Below are 23,935 nucleotides of genomic sequence, written 5' to 3'. Positions count from 1 at the left end.
ACACTGTTTTCTAACATTGAAGACATTCTTGTAGTCCACAAAGAGTTCCTGAGTATGATTGAGGAGCGCCTGCTGCCTGAACCTAGTGCCCACCATGAATTGGGAAGCTGTTTTCTTCAGTTTGTACGTATCATTGGCTCTGGCTGGACTGACTGACTACAATATTTTCTTGCGCATTGACTAACTGGTTAAATCTAGTTTTCAACTGAGGTTACGTTAATTATAATAAGCAGTAATACTACCAAATGTCTCTATTTCACTCTATATGTGGTTGTATGTAAAACTATTTTGAATAATGAATAGTGTTATTACTTCATTTTCTTTGCCAAAAAGCCAGTAACAAATTCTGAAGCACATGTTAAATGTAAGGCCTGGAAAATGTTGATTGCGTGGCCTAGTCCAGTAACTATAAAAATTCCATTTGCAGCATTTTCATACATTCTTAAATGTATAAGATTCACTCCTTATTTGGGCATCTGCCTTTTGTGACACAGCTGCATTGTAGCTGCAAACTTTTACCTCTAGATGGAGATACGTAAGTATTAAAAGCTGTATATCCTCATAGCTATATTAGAGCATCACTAATATCCTCTGAAGGAAATGTTATTTTTCCCTGCTATTGCATGGACAAAGTCACAAGAAATCTATGAGTTTAAGGAAACTAATATAAAAATAAGCAATTGACATAATTTTTGATTCAATTTGGTGTGTATTGAAATGTTAAATAAAACCTTCGGGAAATATTTGCAGCTTTGTATGGAAGAGAAGATTACCATTTTCCATCTGGAAAATTAATTATAACTTTTCTAAGCCAATACAAACAATGTACTGAACTGTTCTCTTTATCAGGCTGTGCTTACCAGCTGCGATACTGGCAGAAAATAAATTATATCTCACAAGCTGTGTTTTCCTTTGTAGATTCCTGTCAAGCACCTTACAGGCTTTAAAAATAATCTGACCCTCAATGTATTATTACTGAGACAAATGATTTGTTGCATGCTGCATTCATGACAAAGTATTGTGAATTGCCCCCCTTACCAAATGGGGTTTGATTTGATGACAGAATATTGCTTAAAAAAAAGCACAAGGCAGTGAAAATGTATGTTTTGATTGGCATTGATAAATACTAAAAAAGTTGCAGTAACAAATTATTTGTTTTTATTTATTATTATTTATTTCCTTCTACATTTCTATACACTGCAATGGCATTCTTCTAGGAAACTGGACTCTAATTGTGTGATGTGTCAAAAATGCCCAGGGTATACAAATTATGCACTGTAATTGAGATGAGATTGACATCATTTTAGTTCATATTTCATAAGTTCACTAGCATAATTGTGAGAAATGGATGTTATTATAAAAATATTTTGGGGGGTATTGTGTTATTCTCTGAGGAAAGCTGTATGTTTGTGTGTATGATGTAATTAAGATAGACAGAGATTAATAGGAGACAGATTATATGGGGGGTTTAAAAACATGAAAAGGATAGAGGTGTTAGGTTTGAAGTACAAGTAAATAGGTAGATCTAACATTTGCATTTTTAGATAAATTGAGAGTTTGTTTGCATTTCAAAGAGAAGTCAGAAGTGAAAAGAAACATGTTTGCACCTTGCAGGAGTTCCGTAGGTAAATAGAAATGGGAATATTATATTTTATTGACCCAAAAGCAAAGACAGAGTAGAGACATGAAATATTTTATATTTGAAAGGATTTGAGTTTCAAAGAGGTGTGAGAACAATGGAGCTTGTGTTGAAAGGGAAAAATGGCATTTTAGAGTTACTGTAGCTAGGAGCTATAGCGGTTTGAATTGTTGAACTGGAGCTGTGAGAAGCAGCTGTAGCTGAGTTTTGAGCTGCTGACCTAGTGGCTCTGGACTTGGAAAAGATGCAAGTTTGAATCAGCCATCCTGTCAAGTCAGAAAAATCTTGGGCTGCAAAAAGCAGTTTTGTTCTCAAGTTTGGATTTCTTTAGCAGGGTGGGAGAGAGTTAAGAGGTCATGTGATATGCCTCTATTAATAGTTTTGGTCTTGGGTAATATTACTGGATTTTTATTGTTAAACATCTATAAGGGAGTGTTGCCTGAAAGGTATTTACTTGTGGGTCTGATCAAGTAAAGAGTCTTTTGGGGGAATGTGTTGTTAAACTAATCTTAATTTTGCATCTGTAATCTTATGTGCTCAGCCTTTCTTTAATGCTTGTTAATAAAATTTTTACTTTTATTTTTTAAAATCCCAAAAGTGTTACTAGACTTCTTGCTGCTGAGGTCAGTACACCTTCTTCTCGTTTTCAGAAAACAAAAGTAAAAGAGTATGGCACATAAGCCAGGTTTCCCTCTGGGATTTGATTTGCACAGCAATTAGCATCAGCTTTGGTTATAACATAATACAAGAATAATTGATTGTGGGTTGGTAGACCTACATTTAAGACTGGCCTGATCATTTTTCCCAACCACACTCTTTGCAGCTGGTGTTTAGAGGGGAAAAAATTGGAAGCTTGTTGTTAACCCAGGTGTTGTTAGTCTACAAATCAAATTGACAAAGGTGGCAAAGCTACGTGGTTATGACGAGCAAAATTCTATCACTATGTGGCTATCCCCTTGTGAAAATCAGTCTTGTATTTAGAAAGAAAATGGCATCTCTTTGGGTTTGAACTGCTTATGTGATAACATTGTTGTTCATCCATCTCACCACCCCCAGACCCATACATTTTGATTTTTTAGAAAGCTCTAATAGGCTTAATTGAATACTTTTTCCTATCCCTTGCATGTTCCATTTACATCACCTTAAGCAATAAAAAATGTCAAATGGTATTCTTGCTAAAAGTCCTTTATCACTGAACAAGGCCACTGATTATTGGATTGTAATTTGGTATGAGTAGAGATTTTATCTACAATATTCTCAAGTATTCTTCAGGACTAAACAATAATTCAAATGAGTTGCTTATTGTGCTTTTTTTGGGAATACAGAAACATCGATTTTCTATCTATGATGAGTACTGCAGTAATCATGAAAAAGCACAAAGGCTATTATTGGAACTGAATAAAATGCAGTCTGTGCGGACCTTTTTACTGGTAAGTATTCCTTTCTTTATTTCAGGATTGAAGAAAGCACTTGATAAAATGTTTGGAAGCTATAAAGGAACTAAACATTATCCTATATGACTAGTAATTCTCTTTCAGTGATAATGTGATTTTCAGATAAAGTGCCATTGAAGTGTGAGTGGGTGGTGGTGGAGAAGATTGGTGCAGGCAAGTCTTCCTGCCCATGGGTTGACCAGGTTAAAAACATTCAGATCTGTAGGTTGCTATTGGTGTTTAATTAATAATGTGCTATGCTGGGATTATGCACTTGTACTTGCGGGAATAGAAAATGATCTACATTTAATAGCTCATTGTCATAAACTTCTTGTTGGGACTGATCAATGACATAGGCAGGATGAGGAAGGAGGTCCTGCCCAGTCAGTATGAGGAGTTAGGCACTAAATTAAGATGCAGCACCTCAAGGGTAATAATCTCTGGATCATGACCTGAGCCACGTAAGAATTGGCATAGGGTAAATAAGATTAGAGAAATGAATGTGTGGCTCAGTCACTGGTGTGGGAAAAGTGTGTTGTGGTTCGTGGGGCACTGGCACCAGTACTAGGCAAAGTGGGGGCTGTACCATTGGGATGGTCTACAACTGAACCATGATGGGGCTGCTGTTCCAGTGAGCCACATAACTAGGGAAGTGGAGAGGGCTTTAAACTAAATAGCGGGGGCAAGGGATCAATTTGGGAAGATGTGGGAAACCAAAGAGTAGAGACAAGGCAAGAGAAGTAGAGAAAGGTACTAATATGGGAAATGTTAACCAGAACGTGACAGTAAGGGACAGAGAATACAAACCTAAGAGCAAATCAGCAGATAAGGCTAGATATAACAAAAATAATAAAAGGACAAATCTAAAGACCCTGTATCTAAATGCATGTAGCATTCAAAATAAAACAGATGCACAAATAGAAATAAATAAGTACGATCTGATAGCCATTACCGAGACATAGCTACAGGATGACATAGATTGCAACCTGAATGTTGAAAGGTAAATGACATTTCAGGAAGGACAAGAAATTAGGAAAAGATGGAGGGATGGCTCTGTTAATTAACGATGATATTAGCACATGAGAAAGGGATGACCTAAGCTCAGGAAATCAGGATTTAAAAGCAGTTTGGGTAGAGATGAGAAACGAAAGGGCAAGAAATCGCTTGTGGGAGTGGCGTACAGGCCTCCCAATTGTAACTACATGGTAGGACAGAGTATAAAGTAAGAGATAATGGAAGCCTATCAGAAAGGTACAGTGATATTCATGGGGGTTTTAATCTACATATAGACTAGAAAAATCAGATGGGCTGAGGTAGCATAGATGAGGAGTTCATAGAATGTTTTCAGGATAGTTTCTTTGGACAGCACGTTCTGGAGCCAACCAGAGAGCAGGCTATACTACACCTGGTGTTGTTCCATGAGATAGGATTAATTGATAAACTCATAGTGAAGGCACCCTGAGGCGGCAGCGATCATAATATGATTGAATTTTCCATTTAGTTTGAAGGAGAGAAGAATGGGTCCGAGAGTAGTATTTTAAACTTAAATAAGGGCAATTATGAGCTGATGAAGAGTCATACGGACTCGAAACGTTAACTGTATTCCTCTCCGCAGATGCTGTCAGACCTGCTGAGTTTTTCCAGCTATTTTTGTTTTTGTTAAAGAAAAAGCGTATAGGCCAGAAATTTCCCCTTGTCGGGGGGGTTGTGCTGGGTGGGCGTGAACTCGATCAGCGCCCCCGATCAGGTCAGCGCCGCCATTTTACGTGGGCGGGTGCACCCGGAAGTGCTGAGTGCTCCCTGTGTGGGCAATTGGGGGGGATTCCCTGAGTAGTTCCCTGTGTTGCCCTGTGCAGATATATCCCTGAGGCACCTCTGTGCCTCAGGGAGATCTGTTTCAGTGTTAAACTTTTAAATAAAGGATTTTTAAACTTTTAAAGCATGTCCCCTCATGTGACACTAGCACATGAGCTGGCACATGCCAAAGAATAAATGTAAAAATTTTTATTCGATTTTAAAACATTTCATGAAACCTCATCCCGCCTGTGGACGAGGTTTCATGAAAAATGTGAAGGTCGCCTGGGCTCTTTGCCTGCCCACCAACCTTAAGGTTGGACAGGCAGTTTATTAAATTGAGTTAATTAGGTTTTAAATGGCCTTAATAGGCCTTTGACAGTTCGGCAGGCGCACAGCCGACTTGGCTGGGATGCCGCCGAATTGAAAATCTAATTGACGTGTGGTGACCCTCTCGCCAACGGGAAAATGCTGCCCATGATTGCACAAAGACAAGTGGTAGGTCAGCAGATTGGACAGAATATAAAGAACAGCAAAGAACGAGAAAAAGATTAAAAAAGTGGGAAAAATTGGAGTACGAGAGAAAGATAGCTCGAAATATAAGGATGGATAGTAAGAGTTTCTATAGATATTTAAAGAAGAAAGAATTTTTCAAAAGTGAGCACTGGTTCTATAGAAAATGAGTCTTGGAATTAATAATGGAAAATAAAGAGATGGCAGGTGAATTGAACAGGTGGTTTGCATCGGTCTTCAATATAAAGGTGACAAGTAACACCCAGAAATAGCTGTAAATCAGGGGCAGGATCTTCCGGTCGGTGAGCGGGGGTGGGGCCCGCTTGCCGACACGTAAAATGACACGGGATGACATCAGGTAGAACTCCCAGTGTCACCCCATGCCATTTCTATTTTCAGGTCGACAGGGGCGCAGCTGCGTGCCTGCCGACCTGTCAACTGCCTATTGAGGCCACTGGAAAACTGATTAAAATCATTAATGGACCTTCCTGTCCAACCTTAAGGTTGACGGGTAGGCCAGGAGCTCTGGCGGGCTTCGGAAAAAGCATGAAATCTCGTCCACGGGCAGGATAAGGTTTCACGAGGGTATTTAAATTTTTATTAAAGGCTTTATTAAAAGTTATGGACATGTCCCAACTCATGTGACAGTGTCACATGAAGGGGCATGTCAGGAATTTTTTTTATCATTTGCATTACAAATTTGAAACCTGAGCCGATCTCCCTGAGGCAGCACTTTGCCTCAGGGAGACCTGTGCGCTCTTTTGCACGTGCGAAAAAGCTCACTCCTGGCTGAAAGAATCTCCCCTCCGCCCGCACAGGGAATGCATAGCGCTTTTGAGCAGATGTCACGCTGGGCGGGCCTTAATTAGCCCACACACATAAAATGGCGGCACGCCTCCAATCGGGAGCACCGATCGGAGCCACACTCGCCAACTCCCGCACTTCCCCCCAGACAGGGGGATAATTTTTCCCCAGGAAGTGAAAGGGAGGGAGGAACTCAGGAAAATCACAATCATCAGAGTAGTGGTATTGAGCCAATTATTGGAGCTGTGGGCCAACAAATCCTCAGGTCCTGATGGACTTCACCCTAGACTCTTGAAAGAAGTGGCTACTGAGATAGTTGGTGCATTGGTTTTAATTTTCCAAAATGCCTTAGATACAGGGAAGGTTCCATTAGATTGGAAAATAACAAATGTAACTCCTTTATTCAAAAAGGAGAAAAGACAGAAAACAGGAAACTACGAGCCAAATGGCTTAACATCTGTCATAGTGAAAATGTTCAGAGCTATTATTAAAGAAGTTATAGCAGGACACTTTGAAAAATTCAAAGCAATTGGGCAGAGTCAACATGGTTTTGTGAAAGGGAAATCATGTTATCCAATTTTTTGGAGTACTTTGAAGGAGTCATATGTGCTGTAGATAAAGGTGGATGTACTGTACTTAAATTTCCAGAAGGCATTTGATGAGGTGCTACATCAAAAGCCATTGCAGAAAATAAAAGCGCACGGTGTAGGGAGTACCATATTGCCATCGATAGAAGATTGGCTAGCTAACAGGAAACAGGGTAGCCAAAAATAGGTCTTTTTCTGTTGGCGGGATATAACAAGTTGTGTGCCACAGGAATCAGTGCTGGGGCTTCAACTTTTTACAATTATATAAATGAATTGTAGAATGGATGAAGGGACTGAAGGAATGGTTGCTAAATTTGCTGATGACACAAAGATGGGTAGGAAAGTAAATTGTGAAGGGGATGTAAGGAGGCTACAAAATGACATAGATGGGTTAAGTTTATGGGCAAAGATCTGGCAACAGGAGTATAATGTGGAAAAATGTGAAATTGTCCATTTTGGCAGGAAGAATAAGAAAGAAGCATATTATTTAAATGGTGAGAGATTGCAGAGCTCTGAGATTCAGAGGGATCTGGGTGTCTGAGTGAATGAATCATAAAAGCCTGGTATGTAGGTACAGCAAGTAATTAGGAAAGCTCATAGAATGTTATTGTTTATTGTGAGGGGAATTGATTACAAAAGTAGGAAGGTTATGCTTCTGGTGAGAACACATCTAGAGTACTGTGTACAGTACTGGTCTCCTTATTTAAAGAAGGATGTAAATGCGTTAGAAGCAGTTCAGAGAAGGTTTACTAGGCTAATACCAGGACTGGGTGGGTTGTCTCATGAGGAAAGGTTGGACAGGTTAGGCTTATATCCACTGGAGTTTAGAAGAGTAAGAGGTGACTTGATTGAAACCTCTAAGATCCTGAGAGGTCTTGACAGAGTGGATGTCGAGAAGATGTTTCGTGTTGTGGAAGAATTATGAACTAGGGGTTACGGTTTAAAAATAAGGGGCCGCTCATTTAAGACAGAGATGTGGAAAAACCTTTTAGCTCCAAGCGTAGTGAGTCTTCAGATCTCTCTTCCTCAAAAGGCAGTGGAAGCAGAATCTTTGAATATTTTTAAGACAGAGTTAGATAGATCCTTGATTACCAATATGGCGAGTGGGCCAGAAATCGGTTTTACAACATTGTGAAACCAGTTTGCAATCGTCAGCTCAACCTGTCAATGGCGGGCAGCGTTTCCCACCATCGTATGTCGGGAACCTCATTGTAATACATCTGCATATCATTATAAGGCCAGCCCGCTGGAATCATCCCACCCCCACCGCTGGATCATCGCCCATCACGCTGATGTGTTTCACAACAGCATATACAAAGCGTACACTTAGTGGCTGCACTTTGAGGGGAACTCGAAGGTGAGTCCACAGTAACGTTGCGCAGCGCTCGCCAGGGTCACTTGTTGTATGTAAACTTTGAGGTGTGTTGGAGGGATGGGGGCAAGGTTTGCCCTGTGGTTGAAGCGACATGGGAGCAGTGCAAAGGCTGCCTGGTGGTTGAATGTAGTGCACAAGCACTTGTGGGGTGGTGGGGTGGGAAGCAGGAACGTACCAGGGAAACCTTGCATGAAGTGACCATTCCTCTGCAGCTGAGACTGTTCAGACATAGCCACATTAACATGCGTGGAGTTGGGCCTTTAGCATATCTGTCCACTCAAGCAATGCAGAGACATGAAAGTGCCACCAAATGCTCCAGAGCTTTTCACCCCTTGGACACAGACAGCAAAGTTATAAGTGTTTTAGTGGACTGTAGAACAGTTGGACAACTGGGCACATTGTACAATCTCCTTGCTAAAGCTGGCTGTGGAGCAGTCACTGCAGCTCACAATCCCTTGCAATGTCAGCATTTAGGTTTGGACCAGTCTCCCTCATGGTTCAAGTTAACAGTACAGCCTTGCAGTGTGGGCTAGTAGAATGCCTGCGCCTGAGCTGAGAGCACAGCATGCAGTCCAATGGGCAAGGCTGCCACCAATCAGTCAGGTGGACTGGGGCGGTGGTGATTGCCATCTGGCCATCTAAGTGATGGCATTCCCCGGGATGTGTTAAGGGACCTTCAGACTTAACCAAGAGAGGTTCTTAGTATACCCAAGCTAACGCACATGTCTCTCTTTCATCCTGCAAGAGGAGTACATCAGGAGTATGGAGCCCAGTCAACTAGCTATGTGCCTCATGGCGTACAGAGAGTGGGGGCGACGAAGGCACCTGAGGGAGGAGCAGCACCCCTGGGAAGAAGGGGCGGCTGGGGCTCCCACACCTGCCGCTGAAGAGCCCCAGCGAGCTGTCATTGGTCGACATCTAGTTAGACCCAGGGTCTATAGACACTGCCTTTCATTCCTGCAGATGACCGAGAACCAGTGTTACCGAAGACTGTGCATGTTGAGGTCAACCACATCTGCCAGCTACTGCAGGATTTGGCACCACAGGGACATGGAAGGTATCTGCTGCTAGCGGCCTTGACAGTGACCGTGGTGCTCAATTTCTATGCCAGTGGCTCCTTTCAGGGCTCCTCAGGTGACCTCTGTGGGATCTCACAACCTTCGGCCCACAAAAGCATCCATGAGGTCATTGATGCCATCTTTGTGAGGGCATACAACTTTGTGCATTTCGCCTGGGACCAGGAGAGCCAGGATATAAGAGCAATTGGATTTGCCCAGATCTCGGGTTTCCCACAGGTGCAGGGTGCAATTGACTTGACTCATGTGGCACTTAGATGTCCATTGCAACAAGCCGTCAACTATGTCAACCGCAGGGGCTTCCTCGGGGACAAGTGCCCGCAGAGGACATGGCTGATGACACCTGTCTGACGGCCTCAGGCTGCATCAGAGCAAAGGGATAACGAGACTAATGCTGCAACTAGTAACTTAGTGGAGCAAACCATCGGGATGCTAAAAATGAGGTTCTGGTGCCTGCACTGGTCTGGTGGAGCCCTGCAATATAGTCCGCAGAGAGCGTCAAGCATCGTTGTCACCTGCTGCATCCTTTACAACCTGGCGCTGCAATGGGGAGAGGAGCTGGCTGAGGAGGAGATGCTGAGGTGGATGTTGACGGTGATTAGGGTGAGAAGGCCCTCGAAGACAGTGATTAGGTGAGGAGGCCCTCGAAGGCGATGATGACGGCGATGAGGCCCTAGCACTGGCCAGATAAGGCAGGCGTACTCCGGAGGCCCTTCTGTGATTCTATAGCTGCTAGATTTGTGGAGAATGATAGCAGCGTGCAGTGAGGAGACAAAATAGATTGTCATATTTCATCCATGAACATTTGGCTTATGGCAACACACATACCCTCTGTGATAATGCTCCTGTCATGGATATGCAGTGGAGGCCCTAATACTCACTCAATTGCAGGAGGGTGATGACGACATGCAGTGAGGACACTCTATAGATCTTCACATAGTCTCTGAGAATGTCTGACTCCTGTCTGGCTGAGGGCAGCTCGCTTACACTCTGTGATCATAGAGATGCAGCCATGAAACTTTAAAAGCATCTGATCCTTTGTCTGACTTGGGCACCTGACACCTTCAGGAGCACAGCATCACTGGTCACAGATGTTGAAGAGATGGGGGGCCAGTCCGATCTTAAAGGTGCTGAGAGCACACACAGAGAATGATGGAACTCTGTGATGTCTGCCCCCAACATTCTGGCATCAATGACAAGTGCTGTGGAGGTGCAGGCATCACTAATATGTCCAGGGACTGTGAGGCCGGACCATCAGTTTTATCTGAAGGCTGCACAAAGCACAGGGAATAAGCCCTGGACTGAGACACCTGACTTTATCCTGTGCAGAAAGGTTTCACATCTGAGTGACACGAAAGTTGCTCATCAGAACAAGGAACCATAGGCAGGGAGACATTCTTTGGAGTTTATTGACAATAGTGAACATTATGTACAAGTGATTAACACCCATACCCAGGCCATGCAACTACATCTTCTTAACTTTCCTAATCTGCCGCTATGTTTTGGTGTTCCCCAGCCATCCACAGTGGAGGTGGAGACAGCCTGCTGACTACTACGTCCTGTCCATGATGACCTTGGCAGGTGTCCTCTGAAGGGCCGAGACCTGGAGGGCACCAGGCTGCTTTCGGGGTCCTGCTGTGTGGCAGTGGCACACTCCTTGGCCTGTGGAGTGGAGCTACTGGGGACACAGGAAGAGGGGATTTGGATGGGCCGGACACTCCCGGAGTCACCTGGGTGAATGGCCCCAGGGAGTACACTTGCTGAACCTCTTCATTATGGGTGCCTGAGGGCTCCTGGCTGCCACCTTGAGGAGAAGAGGAAGCTGGAGTGAGATCGGGCTGTGCCACACCCCTCTCGTGTACACACTGTTGGAGGCCAACAATAACGTTGGCGATGGAGTTGAGCCCAAGCAGCGGTGCAGGAGCGACATCCTGGACCCAAGGTCTCCATGGCAGCCACCATCCTACCAATGTTGACCTCGGCGCGTGGCATGTCGGCACTATCAACTGAACCTGAAGGTGGACAGACTCCTCCATCATGCCTTGCAATCTGAGTGTAGCAGACATCCCTTCCTGATGTTCCTGAGCTTGCCTATACAGCTCCAGCAGCTGAGACATGACCGAGTCCAGAGGCTCCTCATCTGACTTGGATTCAGCAAATTTCTGGCCTTCAGCTGTGCTCCAAGTGCCTGGGACCTGGGAAGTCCCTGCCGCCACTGCCTGCTGTAGATCAGACAGTGCGATGTGCTCACCAGATTGTGATGCTGAGGCTACCCTAAAGTTAGGTCCCTCCGAGGTGTGTGAGTCTGCGCTGGTGGAAGGTGTGGGTGAGCACAGTGAGGGTCATCAGGGAGGGTTTCAGCAGATTCCTCCTCTGAGCTTCCAACGGGGCTTGATTGGAGGCCCTGGGTCGCAGACTCTCCTGGCCATTTGGCAGATGTGCCTGTGAAAGGAAGGAGAGATAATTAGTGTGTGGCAGGACCCACCACTCACAGCATGGTTGTCTGATGGATGTTGCACTGCTGGATTCGCACTTGATAGAGCACCACCGATCTCATGTCAGCGCAGGAACGGTCCAGATCCTCACCGGCCAGCTGAATGACTCTATTTTCAAAGTCCAAGAGGACCTTGATATTAGGTATTCCTCCACCGGTAAGCGACCTCTCCCTGTTGTTGTGTGCCAGCTTGTCGTGCAAAAATAGAGAGTGAGAGAGTGTAACCAGGATTGCTGCCAGGCCAGATGATATGTATGCCTGACATATGTGGGTGGTGAGTGGTCCCATGGATGGGATGAGGATAATAAGGGTGTGTGTGAGAGAGTGAATGGTGATGTGCCTTGAACCAGCAGTGAGTGAGAGCTCTGTGGGTGTGTGATGGGTTTGTGTGTGAGAGTTAAGAGGGATGAGAAGATGGCTTACCCTGGCGGAACAGAAGAGATCATTCATTGGCTTTCTGCACTGGGTGGCTGTCTTCTTTTGCAGGGCATTGGCACTGACCACCACTCCCACTGCCTCCCAAGCCAGATTTGTGATGCTGTTGGCCCTCCTGTCGCCAGAGCAGAGGCAGAGGACATCATGACGGGTCTCCACGAAGTACAAAAGGTGCTTGAGGGACATGTCACTGGGGGCTGCAGTCTTTTTGCTTTTTGGGGCCGTCCTGTCTTCTGCATGGCATTTCTGGCTGGAAATGCTGAGAGTTGTGCACACAGCTGCACTCTAAGTGTGGCGCCTGGCATGATGAAGCAGCGAAGTGATGGCGTGGCGGGCAAATGAGAGGCTGCCCGCCAAGGAAACGGCGTGTTTCCCAGGAATGCATAATTGATATGGCGGATTTGGAATGATACAGCGTGAGAAGCCGCCATTGCAGCCAGCGGGAAAAATGTCATTTTCCCCGCCTACTACCACAGTTAGAGCAAACCTGGGACGATTCTGCCCATGGTAGAGGTCCTGAGTTTGGGTATTCCTGTTGATGAGTTGGTGAGTTACAACTGTGCATCTTGTAGAAATACACATGTTTTAGTCACTTACACCAGTGGTGGATTGGGCTGCTTTGTTCTGGATGGTGTTCAATTTCTTAAGTGTGGCTGGAGCTGCATACAGGCTAGTGAAGAGTATTGCATTACACTTCTAACTTGTGCTTTTTTGATGTCGGAAGGGCTTTGCAAGTCAGGAGGTGAGTTACTTGCCACAGATTTCCTAGTCTCTGACCTGCTGTTGCAGATACAGCTGGTCCAGTTAAATTTCTGGTCAATGGTGACTGTAGGATGTTGATTGAGGGGGATCAACAATGGTAATGCTATTAAATGTCAAGGAGAGGATGTTGTACTGTCTCTTGTTGGAGATGATATTGCCTGGCATTTGTTTGGTGTGGATGTTACTTGCTGAAGCCTGAATGTTATCCAGGTCTTGCTACAGGTGGGAACAGACTGCTTCAGTCCGAGGAGTTGTAAATGGAACTGAATATTGCAATCATCAGTGAGCATTCTCACTTAGGATCTTATGATGCAGGAAAAGCCAATGATGAAACATTTGAAGATGGTTCGGTCTAGTGCACTGCCAGCTGTGATCTTTAGGCCTGGTCCATCAAATATATACTAGCTAAACTATATGTGCTGGTAATTCCTCCCTTCACACAGCAGTAATCAGACGCTTAGGGCATGCAATTGGCCAATGCCAGGAGTGCAAAATAGGCTCATGGGGTTTGACAGCCGATATTTCACTGTGCCCGATCTTCTTTCCACTGAAGTTCATAGACTGATATTTCATTCTCTTTGTTGAGGCCTATTTCCTGTCATTTTAACCTGGTTTGAAATTAAAGATGGCAATATTTACCAAGTCAGTGGAGAATAAACGCTGGCATGGTGAAAAATCAGCTGCCCATTTGCTACAAACCCATTTTTGTGCTGCTGGTGGAGATCAATTTCACTCCCATAGTACAAAAGAGGACAGTTTCTCATGCATTGACTAATATGATCAGTCACCACACTCCAAATTTTTTTTAAAAATTAATTCACGGGATGTTGGCTTCACTGGCTGGGCCAGCATTTATTGCCCATCCCTAGATGCCCTTGAGAAGGCGGTGTTGAGCTGCCTTCTTGAACCGCTGCAGTCCATGTGACGTAGGTACACCCACAGTGTTATTAGGAAGGTAGTTTCAGGATTTTGACCCAGCGGCAGTGAAGGGACGGTGATATATTTCCAAGTCAGGATGGTGAGTGGCTTGGAGGGGAACTTCCATGTGCTGGTGTTCCCATGCATCTGTTGCCCTTGTCCTTCTAGGCAGTAGAGGTTGTGGGTTTGGAAGGTGCTGTCAAAGGAGCCTTGGTGAATTCCTGTGCATCTTGTAGATAGTACACACTGCTGTTACTGTATGTCGGTGGTGGAGGGAGTGAATGTTTATGGATGTGGTGCCAATCAAGCGGACTGCTTTGTCCTGGATGGTGTCAAGCTTCTTGAGTATTGTGGAAACTGCAGTCATCCAGGCAAGTGGGGAGCATTCCATCACACTCCTGACTTGTGCCTTGTAGATGGTGGACAGGTATTGCGGAGTCAGGAGGTGAGTTACTCGTCACACTATTCCTAACCTCTGACAAGTTCTTGTCTCTACAGCATTTATATGACTAGCCCAGTTCAATTTCTGGTCAATGGTAACCCTCAGGATGTTGATAGTGGGGGATTCAGTGATGGTAATGCTATTGAACATCAAGCAGCAATGGTTGGATTCTCTCTTGTTGGAGATGGGTCATTGCCTGACACTTGTGTGGCACAAATCTTACTTGCCACTTGTCAGCCCAAGCCTGGATATTGCCCAGGCCTTGCTGTGTTTGGACATGGACTGCTTCAATAGCTGGAGTTGCAAATGGTGCTGAACATTGTGCAATCATCAGCAACATTCCACTTCTGACTTTATGATGAAAGGAATATCATTGATGAAACAGCTGAAGAAATCCAGATCAGTTGTCACTGACATATTGTCAACTGTGCTTCCAGCTTTCAGCCAGCTCCACTCGTCTCTGCTCAACCTCTTTCACTTCATGACCTTCCACTCCTTGTCAAATGAAAATTTCCTGTCCCACAGATTTTTCTCCCTTCTTACAACCTCACTTGTATTAAATTAAAACTCACCACATGTTCTTGTACTCCTGTTTGTTCTCTTACAAAAAACTGTGGAATTCCTTACCTCGTTTACTGTATCTTTCCTGCTACAATCTTCTAACATATGACAATAAGCTTGGTGTCAAGTTATCACTGCTATGTAATTGACCTCATCTCTCACACTCTTTTCAACCTTTGAGTATCTTTCAGTTTAGCTATTGACCCTTAGACTGGTCTTCATAATTAAAAAAAATGTCCAGAGTCCTGCAATCCCTGAATCCCTAAAATGAAACAAAACAGAAAATGCTGGAAAATCTCAGCAGGTCTGGCAGCACCTGAGGAGAGAGAAACAGAGTTAACGTTTTGAGTCTGTATGAACCTTCTTCAGAGCTGGGTCATATGGACTCGAAATATTAACTCTGTTTCCCTCTCCACAGATGCTGCTAAACCTGCTGAGTTTTTCCAGCATTTTCTGTTTTTGTTTCAGATTTCCAGCATCCACAGTATTTTGCTTTTACCTGATTAAAATGACTTTAGTTTTAAAGTTCTCATTGCTAAACTTTAAATTCCAAAACATGTCACTTTCATGTGAAGAAGCATATTGGAAATCTGCTATGCTAGTATGTCATTAAAAATATGAATTATGGAAATACAAAAGGGTGGCTAGAACGAAAGGATATTTTTGATTTTGCCAGCTTTGACTTAATGCATGTGTAGTCAATGCAGTTGCTAATGATTTTTCAGCACAGGAACTGTTTGATAACTGCGGAATAGACTATGCAATTATCAATTTATGTATGATCTAATTAGTCACTTTGCATCTTGAAACACAAGGGCTGCATGCTGCTGGCAGGACGGAAGAACCCTGACGTTCCACTTGAAGGATATCTAGTTGCTCCCATACAAAGGATATGCAAGTATCCACTTCTGCTAAAGGTACTAAAGATAATGATATAAGTTGTTACTTGACACCAATTTTCTATTTTGAATATATTAATGTACTAGTTCCCCTCCCACACCCAAGGAATGAATTAGTATCCAGGACAGGATTGATCTTTAGATATTTTTAAATTAATATTTGCTATTTTGCATGCATTTTCCTTAATTTGGTGTCTTTTTCGTAACATAGTTTCACTGTTACTTGGCAGCATTGCTGGTGTAGTCTCTTGTGTATAGAGTACTGGAATATTCATAAATCTGCAGCACAAGCAACCCTGCTGAAAAATAGTAACTTAAAAATTAGTGCGGATGCATCTGCCTAGAATGTGGCTCAGCTAAGCCTAACAAAGTCAAGTTCCACAAGTAAGGAGAAATAAATGGAACAAGGTGTTTTTCTGACTTTGGAATTGCTTAAGACTTAATTATTTAGGCAAGTGTATGTTTTTGTTGAATGGAATATTTTTGGAGGCTAGTATCTATAGTTGATATTGGGATGTGAGGGTGTTTAAGTTACTATACTTAATTAATTTTCTAGTTTTTAATGTAAGAATTATGGATGTTGGTTGCTGCTTTTGTCTCTTTTTCTATATTTTTAATCTGGAACAACCATGAATTAATCATTTTTTGCAATTTATAGCAGAGTGGGAAGTTTTGGGGTATGGTAGAATAGTGGTCATGTTGCATCTATAATTAGTCATAGTCCATAAGGGGCCATAGGCACCTCCCTCCGTTCACTGTAATTCTGCGTTCCACTGTCATTCCTCCCTCCGCCCAGTTTCTGATGTTGTCCACCTATCCAGTCCTTCTCTGACCTGACCTATTAATTCTTGATGTTTCACCTTCTATTTTTGCTAGCACCAGACTCTTCACCCCACATTTTCCAGTGGTCACAGTGTCCCAATTTCACTTCTTCACTTCAGCTAAAAGCCCATGAAATGTTTGGATTCTGATTTTCCTGCAAAGAAATTCATTGGTTCTTCATTCTGCCCAGATGATTCTAAGGAGCCTCTGCCACATCCACATTTCTAAAGCTGTATTCCTTTTCTCATCAACTTTTTGAGGCTCCAGTGGTCATGTTACTGGACTGGTAATCCAGAGGCCTGGTCTAATGATCAGGATCTCAACTCCCACCATGGCAGCTGGGGAATTTACATTCAGTTAACTAAATAAATGTGAAATAAAAAGCTAGCATCATATGTGAAACTATTAGATTGTCTTAAATACCCACATGATGTCACTGATGTCCTTTAAGGAAGGGAATCTGCTCTCCTTGCCCTCTCTGGCCTATATTTAACGCAGTGCGCAGATAAAGTATAATATGGAGAAGTGTGAGGTGATCCATTTTGGTAGAAAGAACATGGAAAGACAATATAAAATAAAGGGCATCCTCTAAAGGGTGTGCAGGAGCAGAGGGACCTGGTTGTATATGTGCAGAAGTTATTAAAGGTGGCAGGACAAGTGGAGAGAGCGGTTAATAAAGCATATAGTATCCTAGGTTTTGTTAATAGTGGCATAGAGTACAAAAGCAAGGAGGTTATGCTGAACTTGTAAAAGACATTAGTTAGACTTCAGCTGGAGTATTGTGTACAATTTTGGGTGTCACACTTTAGGAAGGATGTGAACATAGCAGAGAGAGTGCAGAAGAGGTTTACAGGAATGGTTCCAGGGATGAGAAACTTCAATTATGAAGATAGATTGGAGAAGTTGGGACTGTTCGCCTTGGAAGAGGAGAAGGCTAAGACAGATTTGGTAGAGGTGTTCAAAATTAAGAGGGTGGTTGAACAGAGTAGATAGGGAGAAACTGTCCCTGTTTGTAAAAGAAGTTAATGTGACGTGAGAGAAAACTTTTTCACAGAGCAAGTGGTTCGAGACTGGCATGCACTGCCTGGAAGCGTGGTGGAGCAGGTTCAATCGAGGCATTCAAGAGGGCATTAGCTGATTACTTGAATAGAAACAATGTGCATGGTTACATGGAAAAGGCAGGAGAATGGCACTAAGTCATAATGCTCATTTGGAGAGCCAGTGCCTCCTTCTGCACCATAACAGTTCACTGATTCTGTGATTTTGTGATCCACAGCAACATGGTTATTTCTTCACTGCTCTCTGAAATGACCGAGAAGCTATACAGTTGTATTCAAGAAGGTGTCTCACCACTGCCTTCTCAATTAGGGATGGAGAATAAACACTAGCCTTACCTGCAACTTGCCACAACCTGCAAAGAAATAAAAAGACATACAATTGGGTACCATAATCGGGAAAAAGTCAGCAAACATTTTCCATTTGCTTGCCAATAAAAAATGTAGAGAATTGTATCAAAGCGCATAATTGGTTATTATTAAAGTGGTTGTAATGAAATTATGCTGGCTTCTCAACCTTGCTAAAAAGTGTTTACCGAACACTTCTTCATAAAGAAATAACTCCAAGCGGAAAATATCTCATTTCCTGTGCTTTGCCGAAAGTTGTTAACATTTTTAAGAACTAGTTTTTTGAGGAAATGCACCTCTACTTTTATTTAGGAACTGATGAAGAGGACACCAAGAAGGCATAATGACTGTGCAGCAGTAATTGAGGCTCTGCAGGCCATGAAAACTGTGTGCTCCACCATCAATGAAGCCAAGAGACAAATGGAAAAACTAGAAGTTCTGGAAGAATGGCAGTCTCATATAGAAGGATGGGAGGTATAAATATTTTTCCTAGTTTAAATTTTTACAATTCCAAATTTAAAGCTATGATTTGAGCAGGTTCCAGACACCTTTCCCTGATTGAATTTTTAGCTGATCTAGAGATTTGAAATTTTAGAGATGTCTCATTTATGACAAAATATGCCAATGTTTTAAAGATCATTATTTTCTTGTATGGCAAAATATGCTTTCTTTGAATACCTTTCTTTGAATAATAGAATGATACAATACAGAAGGAGGCTATTTGGCACTTTGTGTCTGTGCAAACTCTTTAATAGAGCTCACCAGTTAGTCCCACTCTATCACTTTTGTTCCATAGCCCTGGAATTATTTCCTTTTCAAGGAACCCAGTTCTCTTTTGAAGGTTATTGTTAACCCTGCTTTCAGGCAGTACGTTCCAGATGATAACAACTCAGAGAGTAATTTTTTCCCTCTTGTATCACTCTGGTTCCTTTGCCAATTACCTTAAATCTGCGTCCTCAAGTTTTTCAGCTTCTTTATTTGCTCAATTAAAACCTTCATGATTTTGAGATTTCTGTCTAATTGCCTTTAAGTCATCACTGGTCTAAAAAGAACAGCTCCAGTTTCTCTCGTCTATTTAGTCTCTGAAGTGTTCCATTCCTAGTACCATTCTAATAAATCCTCTGTGCACCCTCTTCAAGTCCTTGACATTCTTCCAAAGTATGGTGCCCAGAATTGGCCACAATATTCCAGATAACTCACTTCCTGACTCCTCAAAGCCTGTCCACCATCTGCAAGGCATAAGTCAGAAGTGTGATGAAATGCTCTCCACTTGCCTGGATGAGTGCAGCTCCAGCAACAATCAAGAAAACTCAATATCATCCAGGACAAAGTAACTCATTTTATTGGTACCGCATCCACCACCCTAACCATTCATTTCCTCCGCAGCCAGCGTACAGTAGCAACGGTGTATACTATCTACAAGAAGCACTGCAAAACTTGCCAAAGCTCTTCCAAACACTTCTAACACTTAGAAGGACAAGGGCAGCAGGTACATGAGAACACCACTTACAGGTTCTCCTTCAAGTCGCTCACTATTCTGAGTTGGAAGTATTTTGCTGTTACTTCACCGTCACTGGGTGAAAATCCTGGAATCTCTCTCTAACAGCACTCTGGGAATACCTACATCATATGGACTGCAGATGTTCAAGAAGGTGGCTCCCTGCAACTTTCTGAAGGGCAATTAGGGATAGGAAATAAGTGCTGGCAATGCCAGTGACACCCATATACCATATACCATGAATATTTTTTTAAAAAATGGGGGCCAAGCCTGTGTTGTATAAAGATTAAAATAACGTCCTTGCTTGTATACTCTATGTTGTATGATATGCCTGCATGCAATTGTATTGTAAAGGTGCCATTGTAATGTAAAGGTGCTTAGCAGAGCAATGGTTAATGTGGGACTGGAGAATAGCACTGTCCATGGTATGATGCATAGTGTTATGTAGTAATAGACTCAGAGGGAATAGTCTAGAGAGAACACTCTGGAACCAGCCTGCATGAAGACAACAGCTCCATGCATGACCACACCTTGGATCTATAAATAGGTAAAGGTTAACAATAAAGGATCCATGTTCAATTATCCAAGTTTCAAGACCTCATCATTGAGATAACTAAAGAACCCATATTACAACATTCTGTGGCTGTTCATTAAGCTAAGGAATCTTGTGTGCCTTTTTAACAGCCATATGAAATTGTTTTGCCAACTTCAAATATTTGTGTACATAGATCCTCGGGTCTCTCTGTTACAGCACCCCCTTTAAATTTGTGCTATTTAGTTCATAGTGCATCTCCTCTTCCTTCTTATGAAAATTTCATATGGAAGGCATATGGAATCCTTTCATTTATTAGCTGAGGCAGAGGATATAAGAGCAGAGGGGTTATGCTGGAACTATATAAAACATTAGGCTATAACTTGAGTACTGTGTGCAGTTCTGGCCATCTCATTACAGAAAGGATGTAATTGCACTAGAGAGGGCATAGAGAAATTCATGAGGATGTTGCTAGGACTGGAAAATTGCAGCTATGAGGAAAGATTAGATAGGCTGGGGTTGTTCTTCTTGGAACAGAGGAGGCTGAGGAGAGATTTGATTCAGGTGTACAAAATTGTGAGGGGTCTGGATAGAGTGCCTATTTATTTTAGCAGAGAGGTCAGTAACTAGGGGGCATAAATTTAAAGTGATTGGTAGAAAGATTAGAGGGAAATTGAGGAAATATTTTTTCATCCAGGTGGTTGTAGGGGTCTGGAACTCACTGCCTGAAAGGGTAGTAGAGGCAGAAATCCTCAACTTATTTAAAAGGGGCCTAGATATGCACCTCGAGTGCTGTAACCTGCAGGGCTACAGACTAAATGCTGGAAAGTGGGATTAGGCTGAGTGGCTCGTTTCTCGGCTGGCACAGACACAATGGGTCAAATGGCCTTTTTCTGTGCCGTAAACTTCCATGATTCTATGTGTGTGCCCTTTTTACCAGTCTGCGTGATCCTGAAGGCTGTTTCTATCCTCTACATTTCTGAGTTTCATATCAACAACTATTGAACTTGGCAATACAGATCATAAATATGTATTAAGTAGAGCAGTGGTCCTAACACCAAGCCTTGGGAACACCAGTGCACACTTCTCTCCAGTCTGAAAAACAATTGTTCACCACTACTCTCTGTTTTCTCTCCCTTAGCCAATTTTGTATGCATGGAGATACTCGGCGAATTTCCCAGGAATCATGGTGGGTGGGGCACTTAATCTGGCAGGAGGCAAAAAATCTGTTTCTCGGGATAAATTGTGCAAAGTTTTTTCTCTCAACTTCCAAGGGGGTTCGAGTTTTCTGATGAACAATGCCAGTAACCCCGTTTGCATTCATTAGCGTCTCATGCATGCTAATTAAAATGTCAACCCGCCGGAATTAAGTTTGTCTTCCAAATTAAGTTCCCCATCAACTGGTTAACAGACAGAAAACAGAGAGTAGGAATAAATGGATCATTTTTAGTTTGGCATGCTGTGACTAGTGGGGTATTGCAAGGATCAGTGCTTGGGCCCCAGCTCTTCACAATCTCTGTCAATGATTTGGATGTGCAGATTAAATGTATATTTTCAAGTTTGCAGATGACATAAAACTAGATGGAAGTGTGAGTTGTGAGGAGGATGCAAACGTTTCAAGGGGATTTGGAGAAGCTAAGCAAGTGACCAAAAATTTGGCAGATGGAATACAATGTGGAAAATTGTGAGGTTATCGACTTTGGTAGGAAGGACAGAAAGGCAATGCATTTTTTAAATGGTGAGAGGCTGGGAAGTATTGAACTTCAAAGGGAATTGTGTGTCCTTGTTCACCAGTCACTGAAAACTAACGTGCAGGTACAACAAGCAATTAGGAAGGCAAATGGTATGTTGGCCTTTATTGCAAGAGGATTTGAGTATAGGAGTAATGGTGTCTTCCTGCCATTATATAAAGCCTTGGTGAGACCTCACCTTGAATATTGTAGTAGCTTCGGTCTCCTTAACAAAGGAAAGTTATACTTGCCATTGAGGGAGTGCAACAAAGGTTCACTAAATTGATTCCTGGGATGGAGGGATTGCCCTATGAGGAAAGATGAAATAGACTGAGCCTTTATTCTCTGGAGTTTAGAAGAATGAGAGGTGACCTCATTCAAACATACAGAATTCTTACGGAGCTCGACAGGGTAGATGCAGGAAGGATGTTTCCCTTGGCTGGGGTGTCTAGAACAGGGGACACAGTGTCAGAATAAGGGGCAGGACATTTAGGACTGAGATAAGGAGGAATTCCTTCACTCAGGGGGTGGTAAATCTTTGGAATTCCTCTCTCCAGAGGGCTATTGAGGCTCAGTCACTGAGTATGTCCAAGGCTGAGATTGATATGTTTCTACGTATTAAAAGCATTAAAGGATATGGGAATAGTGCAGGAAAATGGTGTTGAATTAGAAGATCAGCCATGACCTCATTGAATGGTGGAGTGGGCTCGAAGGGCTGAATGGCCTAATCCTGCTCCTATTTCTTATGTTTTTATGTCAGCACAAGTGGGCGACTAAAAGGGCACCTGACTATTTATAAGGTAACTGGATGTCAACATTGCTCAGTTGTGTTTTCGTCTCCATGGTGAAGCCTGTGTTGCAGCAGATAAGTTCCCAGCTCATGGCTCTCATACCATTGAGATCCCAGCAAAGTGTGGAGCTGCCGTTCATTGTGTGCCATTTGCCATTGGCTGCAGTCAGGGGCAGAGATGAAAGGAGGGAAGGAGGTGGATGCCTCTTAGGGGCACATCTGGTGGAGGGCAGCCAATTTGTGACTCCAAATGTCCATCCTCCTGGGTGAATGACCCTGGCTGACAAAAGCTCATGCGGTTAGTCTGTCTATACTGCTAAGGCGATGGTCTCTCTATAGAGTCTTGATGGCATTGGAGACAAGTGGAAAAGTGTCTGGGTGAGGCTTCTTGCACGAGGCTCTCATCACTTATACACATTCATATACAAATGGGAGGAACAACCATCTCTGGTCCTCCAAGATGTTTTTTACCTGGAAGGGGTGGGATGGGGATGCCACAACATGGGATTGCCATGTCCAAATGCAGCAGAACCTGGATGGTATCCAGGCTTGGGCTGACAAGTGGCAAGTAACATTCGCGCCACACAAGTGTCAGGCAGTGACCATCTCCAACAAGAAGAGAACCCAACCATCGCCCCTTGATGTTCAATACCATTACCATCACTGAGTCCCCCACTATCAACATCATGGGGATTACCATTGACCAGAAAATGAACTGGACTAGCCATATAAATACTGTGGCTGCAAGAGCAGGTCAGAGGCTAGGAATCATACAACGGGTAATTCACCTCCTGACTCCCCAAAGCCTGTCCACCACCTACAAGGCACAAGTCAGGAGTGTGATGGAATACTCCCCACTTGCCTGGATGAGTGGAGCTGCCACAACACTCAGGAAGCTTGGCACCAGGACAAAGCAGGGCACCACATCCACAAACATTCACTCCCTCCACCACCAATGTACAGTAGCAGCAGTGTGTGCCATCTACAAGATGCACTACAGGAATTCACCAAGGCTCCTTCGACAGCACCTTCCAAACCCATGATCACCACCATCTAGAAGGACAAGGGCAGCAGATAGATGGGGACACCAGCACCTGGAAGTTCCCCTTCAAGTCACTCACCATCCTGACTTGGAAATATATCGCTGTTTCTTCACTGTTGCTGGGTCAAAATCCTGGAATTCCCTTCCTAACAGCAGTGCAGGTGTACCAACACCACATGGATTGCAGCGGTTCAGGAAGGCAGCTCACCATCACCATCTCAAGGGCAACTAGGGATATGCAATAAATGCTGGCCCAACTAGTGAAGCTCACATCCCATGAATGAATTTTTAAAAATGGAGATCAGGCAAAAGGCTTGGCACTGGCCTATTGGCTTTGAGTTGGAGGGAAGCCTGGAAAGAACATGCTCACTCAATGTAGCACTTCA

The 23,935-nt window shown here is 43.3% G+C and overlaps 1 protein-coding gene across 3 annotated transcripts in view; it reads left to right on the top strand.

Annotated features, from left to right (window-relative positions):
• The window catches only part of prex2 (phosphatidylinositol-3,4,5-trisphosphate-dependent Rac exchange factor 2), a 775,268-nt gene that overhangs the window by 280,662 nt on the left and 470,671 nt on the right, over nucleotides 1-23,935 (top strand). For all 3 annotated transcript variants that reach the window (XM_041190559.1, XM_041190558.1, XM_041190560.1), the window contains exons 3-6: nucleotides 1-123; nucleotides 2,965-3,069; nucleotides 15,649-15,750; nucleotides 18,270-18,431. In XM_041190559.1, the coding sequence (XP_041046493.1) occupies nucleotides 1-123; nucleotides 2,965-3,069; nucleotides 15,649-15,750; nucleotides 18,270-18,431 (492 nt within the window). The remainder of the gene's footprint in view (nucleotides 124-2,964; nucleotides 3,070-15,648; nucleotides 15,751-18,269; nucleotides 18,432-23,935) is intronic.

The sequence above is a fragment of the Carcharodon carcharias genome, chromosome 6, assembly GCF_017639515.1.
Source record: "Carcharodon carcharias isolate sCarCar2 chromosome 6, sCarCar2.pri, whole genome shotgun sequence".
In the NCBI taxonomy this organism is placed as follows: domain Eukaryota; kingdom Metazoa; phylum Chordata; class Chondrichthyes; order Lamniformes; family Lamnidae; genus Carcharodon; species Carcharodon carcharias.
The sequence above is the reverse complement of the archived record's forward strand: the minus strand, read 5'-3'. Positions and strand labels throughout refer to the sequence as shown.